Consider the following 13,739-nt stretch of genomic DNA (forward strand, 5'->3'; position numbering starts at 1 on the left):
TCCAATAGAAGTAGTTAATTAGGCCACATTATTTGAAAAGTCAAATACACCAACAACAAAAAATGAAATAACAAATAGTTAAATACACATGAACCCTGGTGTGTGTCTGTTTGTTTGTGCGTCCTACAGAGCCAGTGTGTGTGCGTGTGTGTTTTGTGTGTCTGTTTGTTTGTGCGTCCTACAGAGCCTGCATGGCACAGAAGCTATTTCTAGGCCTCGCTCAGACAGGGATTTACTAATCCCAGGGTGAACCTGTCAGTCTTTTCACTCACACTTTTCTTCTTGGTATGTACAGGTAACTGCCAAAATAAAGGAAACACTTGAGTAAATGAGGGATACAAAGCAAGTGCTTCCGCACTGGTGTGGAATTAACATCCCATCATCATGCTTAGGGTCATATATAAAAATGCTGGGCAGGCCCATTTGGCAGGCCCAGTTGCCCATTATTTTGGCTACCATGGCTAGAAGAGATCTCAGTGAGTTTGGGTAGGAGGGGGGCACATTTGACAGGAGCTTCGGTGACCAAAACTGCACAACTTGCTGATGTTTCACAATATGCCATGGCCGTGTCAGTCACCAGATCTCAAACCAGTTGAACACTTATGAGAGATTCTGGAACGTTTTTCCCCCACCATCAACAAATGGCTCATGGAAAAATGGTGTTGCATCCCTCCAATAGAGTTCCAGACACTTGTAGAATCTATGCCAAGGTGCATTGAAGCTGTTCTGGCTCGTGGTGTTTCAGGCAGTCAGACTTTTACTTGAACAATGTGTGTGTGAATGTGTGTTGGAGAGTGTGAGAGAGAAATAGAGAGTGAGTAATTAAGGATATAGTGATTATGATTATGCGTGCGTACACACAACGGTGCGACTAAGTCTGAGTGTATGAGTGTGTGTAGGCATACACATGCAGTGTATTATGCAGCTGGTGAACTTGTGTCTGATGGCCTTTCATACATGACTTATTGATAATGGGCCGTGTAATTAGCCTGGCCCTTGCTAGCACACAATACAGCACTTCCTGATGCACACACACTTTCTGTCGCAGCCACTCCAGGCTGTTTATTAACTATGGGCCATTTGACTGCTGTTTATTTGAATAAGTGACTGAGCGGGACCAGTGTGCAGAGAAGCAGAAGTGGCTGTGCATGGCAGATTAGAAACTAAATGGGGAATGGTGGTTTCTCAAACGGCTTGTGCCGAGTTAGGATTTGTAGTGTTCTTGAAGTGAAGAGGCACTGTTAATGAGTTAGTCTCATCATTCTCCAGTCAGTTTGTTATACCAACGTAAATAGAGGTACATTAGTCCTCTTCAGAATAGAAAGGGCCTTCCATACACAGTAATTACAGCGGCTGTGGTCTCTGTGGTATAAAACCCAAAGAATTAATCTCCTTACTGGTGTGTGTGTGTGTGTGTGTGTGTGTGTGTGTGTGTGTGTGTGTGTGTGTGTGTGTGTGTGTGTGTGTGTGTGTGTGTGTGTGTGTGTGTGTGCGTGCGTGTGTGTGTGTGTGCGTGCGTGTGTCAGATAGGGATGAGCTATTTGTGACGAGGTCAATAGTGCGAGAGTCATTAGTCTATTGTGCTGCTATGATGTCCAATCCCCCTGTCAGGACCCCTCAATAACAACCCTACTGTGTACAAAACCCTGGACATGCTGCTATGATGTCCAATCCCCCTGTCAGGACCCCTCAATAACAACCCTACTGTGTACAAAACCCTGGACATGCTGCTATGATGTCCAATCCCCCTGTCAGGACCCCTCAATAACAACCCTACTGTGTACAAAACCCTGGACATGCTGCTATGATGTCCAATCCCCCTGTCAGGACCCCTCAATAACAACCCTACTGTGTACAAAACCCTGGACATGCTGCTATGATGTCCAATCCCCCTGTCAGGACCCCTCAATAACAACCCTACTGTGTACAAAACCCAACAGACGGTTTAAGTGCTGTATTTATGAAATACAAATCACTACAACGAGACATCATTTCACCCAGGAGAATTCAGTAACTGGTGGAAGGTATCTTTTTACACAGTGTTATAAAACAGAAGCATTTTTGTAAAACACATGTTATCTGGATGCTATGCAACAATGTAATGTAATGCAACTTTTAAAAATTCTAAAAGGATAATAAAATAATGAAAATGTAAGGGCTTTTAAATTCCCTCTAATCACAGAGAGAGTGTGGTGAGTACAGACACAGAGAGAGTGTGGTGATTACAGACACAGAGAGAGTGTGGTGATTACAGACACAGAGAGAGTGTGGTGAGTACAGACACAGAGAGAGTGTGGTGAGTACAGACACAGAGAGAGTGTGGTGAGTACAGACACAGAGAGAGTGTGGTGAGTACAGACACAGAGAGAGTGTAGTGAGTACAGACACAGAGAGAGTGTAGTGAGTACAGACACAGAGAGAGTGTGGTGAGTACAGACACAGAGAGAGTGTGGTGAGTACAGACACAGAGAGAGTGTGGTGAGTACAGACACAGAGAGAGTGTAGTGAGTACAGACACAGAGAGAGTGTGGTGAGTACAGACACAGAGAGAGTGTGGTGAGTACAGACACAGAGAGAGTGTGGTGAGTACAGACACAGAGAGAGTGTGGTGAGTACAGACACAGAGAGAGTGTGGTGAGTACAGACACAGAGAGAGTGTGGTGAGTACAGACACAGAGAGAGTGTGGTGAGTACAGACACAGAGAGAGTGTGGTGAGTACAGACACAGAGAGAGTGTGGTGAGTACAGACACAGAGAGTGTGGTGAGTACAGACACAGAGAGAGTGTGGTGAGTACAGACACAGAGAGAGTGTGGTGAGTACAGACACAGAGAGAGTGTGGTGAGTACAGACACAGAGAGAGTGTGGTGAGTACAGACACAGAGAGATGGAGAGGCTGACAGACAGAGCTGTGTCTTACCGTCGTCCAGTGTGATGTCCTGCAGGCCGATGGTTCTGAAGGTGGGCTCTCTCTCCTCCGGCTCCTGCTTGATGTTCACACTCTCCCCCTCCATAGGGAAGGGGCTCTGCTGGGGGGCAAGGGGTGCTGCTGCACGGGGTTGCTGCTGCACGAGCCTGGGGACAGGCTGGACATGACAGGGCTGCTGGCCTGGGGACTGTGTGCTGGGGGGCCCAGAGGGCTGCCGGTGGGGAGGGGAGGTGGGCGACTGGTAGGGTAGGGAGTGGAGCTGGGGGGAGGATGGCCCGGAATGGGGCGAAGGAACCATGTGGGCTGGAGGGGCACTGGAGGTAGTGGGACAGGAGGCAGACCTCTGGCTGGTGGGGTGGTAGCCCCCATTGCTCTCTGCAGCTGGGGGAGGGCTGCATAGGATGGTTTGGGTGGGTGGGTGAGGGCTGGCCCATGGTGTGGTTGAGGCGGGTGGGCGAGGGCACCTGGCTGGGGTTGGGGGGGCAGTGGTAGCCCATGGAGAGCAGGTGAGGGGCAGAGTGGGATGAGTGGGTCATGGGCTGGCTGTGGGGGGCCGTGGAGATGGGGCTGTGGGGGCTGGAGACCTGCTGGGCGGAGGTGGATGGGGAGGAGTGGTACACCATACCCAGCCCCATGGGGTGGGGGTGGGAGGCCCCGGGGTCAGACTGCTGCTGGTGGTGGTAAGGCATCCTCTCATAGCTCTGCGGAGCCCCAGTGTTCATGGAAAGGCTGGGCTGGCCATTGTAGGGCAGGTTGGGATTTAGGTTGCTTAGGTGGCTGGGGTGGGTGTGACTCTGCTGCATAGGATGGTGTTGGTAGGAGGGCCTGTTGGGAGGGGCTGGGCCCGGATGGAACGTCATGTGGCAGTCAGCAGGCGTGTGGAGGCCTCGGCCCTGGAGGTGAGGCAGGTGCTGGAAGGAGGGGGAGCCCATGAGGGGGCAGGCAGGCTGCAGAGTATGGAGGCTGGAGCCGGGGCCCGCAGCCAGGCCCCGGGGAGAGCTGGACAGAAGGCCGTCCGGTGGGTGGCCCTGCTCAGGGGAAGGCAGCTGGGTGTGGGTACTGCGGACCAGGCTGGCAGCATGGGCCAGGGGCATGGACATACCGGGCATGGGGGGCACAGCAGGGGGCCCTTCCATCTCTTCTCTGTTGTGCTCCTGCTTCACCAGGACTGGTGAGAGTGAGCGAGAGAGTGAGAGTGAGTGAGACAGAGACAGAGACAGACACTTAGTATGGGAAACCAACACATTGCCATTCACATGATACCAGCATTAATATATTCAAATCTTTCATTGCAGCCATAAATATTTTGGTGACGTGATGATTATGATAAAAGATAATGAATTCCAAAGAAAAACACAAGGCAGTACTCATTTGTTTGACCAAATTCTGGAACACCACAAATAGCCAAATCTCAGGATTAACTTCCCAATAAACATCCACATGAACATCAACATGAATTCAGAATGTATGTGTTAACTATATTAGAAATCTTTACTTAAACGGAGCACCTTTACAACAGCGCATAGGACAACTCTGTTGTGTACCAATCAGTAACCTATTTCCCAATCTGGTGCTTGTGACCAGGCAGGGTTTTATTTTGACTCAGCTCTGAATCAGAGAGAGGGAGCATATGTTGTTGGGTTTGGGCGCCATCATGTTGACTGCAGTATGGGGAGAAGCAAAATGCCTTCCAGCCATGCTGAAACCAGGAGGACAAACCAGTTCACAGCCCCTAGTACCCCTACTACCTCCCAGGGCCCTCCCTCTGACAGGCATGTTACTGAGAGAATACAGACAGGAAGACTTGTGTCTGAGGGGGAAGGGACAGAGATACTGTGATAGATTGGGTTTAATGGTGCTTTTATACATGTTTTGGTTTTGAAGGGGAAAGGCGATATTGTAGAGACAGAAGGGGTCTTCCTCTGGACTATGCCGACAGCACCTATCCATACTTGGCCAACCCTAATGACAAAGTTTTTCTTGTCTTGACCACCTGAGAACCCTACACATTCTAATCATGACATCCTCCTTAAGGGATCTCAGAAGTTAACTGATGCTCTTTTCTCACAGTTCATCCCTAAACCAGGCCAGCCTGGGCCCTACTACCCACGCACACTAGGTAGCACAGTGTGATTGGTGGGCCGGTGATGCCACAATTAAGCGTGCGGTGTCCGTGGTAACAATAGTGGCGTCTACACTGACAGAGCAGGCTTCCTGTGCTATGCTCTAATTGGCTGTCCTGGTAGGGTAGCGTGGAAAACAGGAAGCACTAGAAGAGTGGGCGACGTGCTGCAAACAGAGAGTGGGTGGAGGGCACATACACATCTAAACACAAGCACACACACTGCTGTGGTAGATATCAGAAATGGCTCACTTGTCATTATATTCCACCAACACAGTTTTCGTTTTGACTAACGTTGATTCGACGTTATTGTTGGAAAACAATAACAATATCAAGTAACTATGCAGGGATTTGCCTTAATGAAATACATTAGGAAACTGTAGAATCCACGTTAAAAAAAAGAAGACAATTCAGCCTTGGAGAGATTTAATTTTAGACAAACAACACCATTTGAAATTCCCACAATTCCTGTGTACAATAAAATGTTCCTGGAGAGCAGAGATTTACATACTAAAACTTAAATGCAAATACACATCAGAAATAGACAGCAATAGGGTTTCATGGTGCTTTACATAACAGTTGTCGGGTGCACATGTAACTGTTAGTGGAGGTGCCCCTTCTTTAACCACAGCTATGCAAACTGGGAGGGAAAGTTCCAAGCTCTCCAAAACCGGGTTAGTTAGCTAAGCCCAAAAGCAGGAACCTCGGCAATGTGTGTATGTTTGTTTGCGTGTGCTGCTGCTTTCCATGGCTGTATCTGCTTTCTGTCAATCCCCCTGAGAGTTCAACAGAGGAGTAAACAAGCAGGTTTCAACGTGACTCCACATAATCCTGTTCCAGTATGTCTTTAGGACACTCCAACTGCCACACATACCACACAACTGCTACATCATATAAATGTAGTTGATGAGATGTTAGCTAAACACCACGTGTTGCCAGATCTAATCATCTGCAGTGGAACACAACCGCCAGTGATTCTAAAGACTTGCAATTCAAGCACTATGATTGGTGTAGAATAGAGGTTGACCGATTAATCGGAATGGCCGATTAATTAGGGCCGATTTCAAGTTTTCATAACAATCGGAAATCTGTATTTTGGGGCGCCGATTTGCCGATACCTTTATTTAAGTAGGCAAGTCAGTTAAGAACGCATTCTTTTCCAAGACGGCCTAGGAACGGTGAGTTAACTGCCTCGTTCAGGGGCAGAACGACAGATTTTCACCTTGTCAGTTTGGGGGATCCAATCTTGCAACCTTACAGTTAACTAGTCTAACGCAATAACGACCTGCCTCTCTCTCATTGCACTCCACAAGGAGACTGCCTGTTACGCGAATGCAGTAAGCCAAGGTAAGTTGCTAGCTAGCATTAAACTTATCTTATAAAAAAACAATAAATCATAATCACTAGTTAACTACACATGGTTGATGATATTACTAGATATTATCTAGCGTGTCCTGCGTTGCATATAATCTGACTGAGCATACAAGTATCTAAGTATCTGACTGAGCGATGGTATTGGTATCGGCGTTGAAAAATCATAATCGGTCGACCTCTAGTGTAGAATGTAGATCCTCCTACCTGACAGGTAAGTGAAGCGTTGTGATTGGCTCCTTTTCCGTTTGCCGTTACACACGTAGAACTGCACCTGAACAGCCGAGGTCACGGTCTTACTGTGGTAGGGAGGGACCTCCACTACGACGCTCGACTGGGAGAAGGATCCAACACAGTCAACGTTTTCACTTTTCACTTACATTCACATTAGTCAGGATACTTTAGTAATAATGAATGAATAATGCTACATCAATATAACAGCTGTAAAAATATAGCCTAATGATACAGAATAATATACATCATGTTTGTGACAGCTAAGCTACAGAGAGGTGTAGAAAGCTTGTGTTCTACTTACTCCTAGACTTTTCTCACGGATGATTTTCGCCTCCACTTCCCACTGGGGTCGTCCATCTAAAAAGACAAAAAGAGAGAGACAAGACATGACAGATGAGTAAAACACATTGTAGGACTCCATTTTGACAGACGGCAAGATCACAGCATTCCCACTCCAGGCTGGGCCTGGCGAGAGACAATGCATTCGGCTCTTAGTCTGCTTTTCAAATTATGTGTGAATTAATGAATAAATGGCAGAATGGCACCCATAGGGATTCAGCATAGAGTCAACCCACCTCCTCCTCCACAAACAGATGGAGTCAACAGACAAATTTGACACAAAGGACTCCATTAAATCCTCCCCTAATTGAATTGCCAGCTCTTGGACTAATTCCTATATCAATGTGAATCTGGGAGGAAGTGAATTATAGTATCTGTCAAATAGTTTTCAAATAGAAAACCAAGACCATTAAATCTAAAGATCATACAGTAATGCTGAGTTGAATAAGTCAAGTAGCTCAATGCACCTGACATGCAATACACTCCGGCCAAAGAACCTAATTATGAAGACAATCTATGATCATTGCACTATATTTCAGACCCATCTTTAATGTGGTCTTGTGTAATATTTTGGAATGTATCTTCTGGGTTACGGTCTATTTTCCTAATGATCATCATGTCAGTTTTAAGCCCTGGCCTTAGTTATCTTTGTTTTCTTGATTATTTTGGTTAGGTCAGAGTGTGACATGGGGGATTTATGTGTTTTCTCTGGTCTAGGGTTTTTTGTATGTTTATGGGGCTGTTTCCTTTCTAGGTAGTTTGTATGTCTATGGTTGCCTAGATTGGTTCTCAATTAGAGGCAGCTGTCTATCGTTGTCTCTGATTGGGAACCGGGGCGGCAGCGTAGCCTAGTGGTTAGAGCGTTGGACTAGTAACCGGAAGGTTGCGAGTTCAAACCCCCGAGCTGACAAGGTACTAATCTGTCGTTCTGCCCCTGAACAGGCAGTTAACCCACTGTTCCCAGGCCGTCATTGAAAATAAGAATGTGTTCTTAACTGACTTGAGTGGTTAAATAAAGGTCAAATTAAAAAATTAAAAAATATTTAGGCAGCCATATTCTGTGGGTACTTTGTCTTCGGTCTTTGTGTCATTGCACCAGATAGGACTGTTTTGATTTTCACATTTGTTGTTTTGCATTTTGTAGTGTTCTCGTTTATCGTCTATATTAAACATGTTGAACACTAACCACATTGCATTTTGGTCCTCCTCTCCTCTCCGTTACAGTCAGTGTAAGACTCCCTGCCCCAGCAGACATGGCTCAATATGAACCACAGAAAAACTTCGGAAAGCAGAGGGATTTCAATTGGTTCTGGCTGGGGGACCAGAAACATCTCAATGATGTCATCTTCATGGACACAAAAACTCTGTGGAGAGTATTTTTACAGCTATTAAAAAGTAATCAAAGTCCAAATATCCTGCTGTTTGTCTTGCCTGGTTAACATTATGGAGAGACGAGTGGAATAACTCTATTTATTTAAAATCCCCTCCTCCCTCCGCCGGTCGGTCCACCACGCGCTAGGCTACGTTGCGCTGCCAGAGTTCTGGCTGGCTTAGGAAAGGAAACATCCCCTTATTTTCCAGTTTTCCTCCTACAGATCTAATGATCTGGCCAGACATCTTAGGCATCCAGCCATTCAGAAAAACAGTTGAGAGAATTATAACGGGCTGCTGCGTTTAAGGAGAAGTTACGATCATCACAACTACTAAATCAGATATGTATTCAGCTACTACTGCACAACTACTGCAGTCACTTACAGTAGTAAGTAGCTACAACTTTTTTTTAATGGCATGATGCCACACTAACTTGCAATTGAAAATGAGTCTGTTTCATGCTGTTCATAGCATATGGATCTGATTACATCTGACTGTACCTGTGTTACTTCTCCACTTAACCAAAGGGCTTCCCCAAAACAATCTGCCCTAATGCCTACTGAAAGACTCCCCATTTTTACAATGGGATCTTATAGCTGTACTGTAGTTATAGGCTAAGTCCTGTACATCTACAGTATTCTGCTTTTCTTTCCAAATGCTTCCCCTTCTAATAGCCATCTATAGTAGATGGCCCTTCTCTGATCTCCTCTTAACTGATAACTGTTCAGAGAGATAACATACTTTAGTTAGAAAGACCCTTGATCTCATCCTAACAGAGGCAGATGACAGTCTTTGCCCCAGTAATCCTGTGGTGCATTAGACTCTTCTATAGAGCTCAGTGGAGAGTCCACCATCCCACAGAATGAAACAGAACAGGTTTATGTGGATATTGTATCTCTACTGGAAGGTTCCTTCTCTTTTTATGAAAGGGGGGCTCTAGCTACTCCTCTAGGTATCTGAGTCAGCTTTCTGGTAATGCCTGAATAATGACCTTGAGTGCCTTAGCTCTGTCTGACTTCAGCATACTGAGCGTATTTCTGCAGCACATGTTGACATTCAATAGGCAGGAGAGAGGAGGGAGAGGGCCCCACATGTACTGCCACCATCCTCCACCCACCACTAAACAAGCTCCAACAGGAACCTACCTGATGACGGAGAGAAAACACATCCATCCACCCCTCCCTCTCAGAGAAAAAACATGTTCTATATACACCCCTCTCTCAGAGAGTTAAAAACACATCCATGTGTTATGATATCTACCAAAACAATGAGGGCTATTCAGACAGCTAGAATAACTGTAGCTTGTAGACCTTTTGTAAGGAAGAAAGGAAAAACACTGATGCCTGGTGTGTTAAATGCAATTTCAATTCAACCACAGTTTTTTTTACATCATTCTCCACTCGCCTTCTGCCCTCATCAAGGCCCTACAGTAGTCTTACAGTAGAGTCAGTCAGTAGAGTCAATCAGTAGTCAGTCAGTACAGTAGAGCCAGTATAGTCAGTACAGTACAGTCAGTCAGGGAGTCAGTGGAGTACAGTCAGTCAGTAAGCCAGTAGAGTCAGTAAGCCAGTAGAGTCAGTACAGTCAGTCAGTAAGCCAGTAGAGTCAGTACAGTCAGTCAGTAAGCCAGTAGAGTACAGTCAGTAAGCCAGTAGAGTCAGTATAGTAGTCAGTCAGTAAGCCAGTAGAGTACAGTCAGTAAGGTAGTATAGTCAGTACAGTACAGTCAGTAAGCCAGTAGTCAGTACAGTACAGTCAGTCAGTAAGCCAGTAGAGTAGGTCGAGTACAGTCAGTCAGTAAGCCAGTAGAGTCAGTAGAGAACAGTCAGTCAGTAAGCCAGTAGAGTACAGTCAGTAAGCCAGTAGTCAGTACAGTAGTCAGTCAGCAAGCCAGTAGTCAGTAAGCCAGTAGTCAGTAGAGTACAGTCAGTCAGTAAGCCAGTAGAGTCAGTAAGCCAGTATAGTCAGTAGAGTACAGTCAGTCAGTTAGCCAGTAGAGTCAGTAGAGTCCAGTCAGTCAGTAAGCCAGTAGTCAGTACAGTACAGTCAGTAAGCCAGTAGAGTCAGTACAGTACAGTCAGTCAGTAAGCCAGTAGAGTCAGTAAGCCAGTAGTCAGTAGAGTAGTCAGTCAGTAAGCCAGTAGAGCCAGTATAGTGAGAACAGTACAGTAGAGTCAGTAAGCCAGTAGTCAGTAGAGTACAGTCAGTCAGTACAGTACAGTCAGTCAGTAAGCCAGTAGTCAGTAGAGTACAGTAAGTCAGTAGTCAGTATAGTCGTCAGTCAGTAATCCAGTATAGTCAGTACAGTACAGTCAGTCAGTAAGCCAGTAGAGCCAGTAAGCCAGTAGAGCCAGTATAGTGAGTACAGTACAGTCAGCCAGTAAGCCAGTAGAGTACAGTCAGTCAGTAAGTCAGTAGAGTCAGTAAGCCAGTCAGTCAGTAAGCCAGTAGTCAGTACAGTAGTCAGTCAGTAAGCCAGTAGAGTAGGTCGAGTACAGTCAGTCAGTAAGCCAGTCGAGTCAGTAGAGAACAGTCAGTCAGTAAGCCAGTAGAGTACAGTCAGTAAGCCAGTATAGTACAGTCAGTCAGCAAGCCAGTAGAGTCAGTAAGCCAGTAGAGTCAGTAGAGTACAGTCAGTCAGTAAGCCAGTAGAGTCAGTAGAGTCCAGTCAGTCAGTAAGCCAGTAGTCAGTACAGTACAGTCAGTAAGCCAGTAGTCAGTACAGTACAGTCAGTCAGTAAGCCAGTAGAGTCAGTAGTCAGTACAGTCAGTAGAGCCAGTAAGCCAGTATAGTGAGTACAGTACAGTAGAGTCAGTACGCCAGTATAGTCAGTACAGTCAGTAGTCAGTACAGTACAGTCAGTAAGCCAGTAGAGTCAGTAAGCCAGTAGTCAGTAGAGTAGTCAGTCAGTAAGCCAGTAGAGCCAGTATAGTGAGAACAGTACAGTAGAGTCAGTAAGCCAGTAGTCAGTAGAGTACAGTCAGTCAGTAAGCCAGTACGCCAGTATAGTCAGTACAGTACAGTCAGTCAGTAAGCCAGTAGAGTCAGTAGAGTACAGTAAGTCAGTAAGCCAGTAGTCAGTATAGTAGTCAGTCAGTAATCCAGTATAGTCAGTACAGTAGTCAGTCAGTAAGCCAGTAGAGCCAGTATAGTGAGTACAGTACAGTAGAGCCAGTAAACCAGTAGAGTACAGTCAGCCAGTAAGCCAGTAGAGTACAGTCAGTCAGTAAGTCAGTAGTCAGTAAGCCAGTCATTCAGTAACCCAGTAGAGTCAGTAAGCCAGTAGAGTCAGTAGAGTACAGTCAGTCAGTAAGCCAGTAGAGTCAGTAAGCCAGTAGAGTCAGTACAGTACAGTTAGTCAGTAAGCCAGTAGAGTCAGTACAGTACAGTCAGTCAGTAAGCCAGTAGAGTCAGTATAGTCAGTACAGTACAGTCAGTCAGTAAGCCAGTAGAGTACAGTCAGTAAGCCAGTATAGTACAGTCAGTCAGCAAGCCAGTAGAGTCAGTAAGCCAGTAGAGTCAGTAGAGTACAGTCAGTCAGTAAGCCAGTAGAGTCAGTAGAGTCCAGTCAGTCAGTAAGCCAGTAGTCAGTACAGTACAGTCAGTAAGCCAGTAGTCAGTACAGTACAGTCAGTCAGTAAGCCAGTAGAGTCAGTAGTCAGTACAGTCAGTAGAGCCAGTAAGCCAGTATAGTGAGTACAGTACAGTAGAGTCAGTACGCCAGTATAGTCAGTACAGTCAGTAGTCAGTACAGTACAGTCAGTAAGCCAGTAGAGTCAGTAAGCCAGTAGTCAGTAGAGTAGTCAGTCAGTAAGCCAGTAGAGCCAGTATAGTGAGAACAGTACAGTAGAGTCAGTAAGCCAGTAGTCAGTAGAGTACAGTCAGTCAGTAAGCCAGTACGCCAGTATAGTCAGTACAGTACAGTCAGTCAGTAAGCCAGTAGAGTCAGTAGAGTACAGTAAGTCAGTAAGCCAGTAGTCAGTATAGTAGTCAGTCAGTAATCCAGTATAGTCAGTACAGTAGTCAGTCAGTAAGCCAGTAGAGCCAGTATAGTGAGTACAGTACAGTAGAGCCAGTAAACCAGTAGAGTACAGTCAGCCAGTAAGCCAGTAGAGTACAGTCAGTCAGTAAGTCAGTAGTCAGTAAGCCAGTCATTCAGTAACCCAGTAGAGTCAGTAAGCCAGTAGAGTCAGTAGAGTACAGTCAGTCAGTAAGCCAGTAGAGTCAGTAAGCCAGTAGAGTCAGTACAGTACAGTTAGTCAGTAAGCCAGTAGAGTCAGTACAGTACAGTCAGTCAGTAAGCCAGTAGAGTCAGTATAGTCAGTACAGTACAGTCAGTCAGTAAGCCAGTAGAGTACAGTCAGTAAGCCAGTATAGTACAGTCAGTCAGCAAGCCAGTAGAGTCAGTAAGCCAGTAGAGTCAGTAGAGTACAGTCAGTCAGTAAGCCAGTAGAGTCAGTAGAGTCCAGTCAGTCAGTAAGCCAGTAGTCAGTACAGTACAGTCAGTAAGCCAGTAGTCAGTACAGTACAGTCAGTCAGTAAGCCAGTAGAGTCAGTAGTCAGTACAGTACAGTAGAGCCAGTAGAGCCAGTAAGCCAGTAGTGAGTACAGTACAGTAGAGTCAGTACGCCAGTATAGTCAGTACAGTCAGTAGTCAGTACAGTACAGTCAGTAGTCAGTACAGTAAGCCAGTAGAGTCAGTAAGCCAGTAGTCAGTAGAGTAGTCAGTCAGTAAGCCAGTAGAGCCAGTATAGTGAGAACAGTACAGTAGAGTCAGTAAGCCAGTAGTCAGTAGAGTACAGTCAGTCAGTAAGCCAGTACGCCAGTATAGTCAGTACAGTACAGTCAGTCAGTAAGCCAGTAGAGTCAGTAGAGTACAGTAAGTCAGTAAGCCAGTAGTCAGTATAGTAGTCAGTCAGTAATCCAGTATAGTCAGTACAGTAGTCAGTCAGTAAGCCAGTAGAGCCAGTATAGTGAGTACAGTACAGTAGAGCCAGTAAACCAGTAGAGTACAGTCAGCCAGTAAGCCAGTAGAGTACAGTCAGTCAGTAAGTCAGTAGTCAGTAAGCCAGTCATTCAGTAACCCAGTAGAGTCAGTAAGCCAGTAGAGTCAGTAGAGTACAGTCAGTCAGTAAGCCAGTAGAGTCAGTAAGCCAGTAGAGTCAGTACAGTACAGTTAGTCAGTAAGCCAGTAGAGTCAGTACAGTACAGTCAGTCAGTAAGCCAGTAGAGTCAGTATAGTCAGTACAGTACAGTCAGTCAGTAAGCCAGTAGAGTCAGTAGAGTACAGTCAGTCAGTAAGCCAGTAGAGTCAGTAGGGCAGTCAGTCAGTAAGCCAGTAGAGTCAGTAGGGTAGTCAGTAAGCCAGTAAGC

The 13,739-nt window shown here is 45.9% G+C and overlaps 1 protein-coding gene across 1 annotated transcript in view; it reads right to left on the minus strand.

Annotated features, from left to right (window-relative positions):
* LOC115124215 (nuclear factor of activated T-cells, cytoplasmic 3-like) overlaps positions 1-13,739 on the minus strand; it is a 97,552-nt gene that overhangs the window by 19,088 nt on the left and 64,725 nt on the right. Inside the window, 6 exon segments of the mRNA XM_065013201.1 lie at positions 2,920-3,039; positions 3,042-3,151; positions 3,153-3,302; positions 3,304-4,096; positions 6,629-6,755; positions 6,957-7,012. Of these exon segments, the coding sequence (XP_064869273.1) occupies positions 2,920-3,039; positions 3,042-3,151; positions 3,153-3,302; positions 3,304-4,096; positions 6,629-6,755; positions 6,957-7,012 (1,356 nt within the window).

Source organism: Oncorhynchus nerka, linkage group LG28, assembly GCF_034236695.1.
Source record: "Oncorhynchus nerka isolate Pitt River linkage group LG28, Oner_Uvic_2.0, whole genome shotgun sequence".
Taxonomy (NCBI): Eukaryota; Metazoa; Chordata; class Actinopteri; order Salmoniformes; family Salmonidae; genus Oncorhynchus; species Oncorhynchus nerka.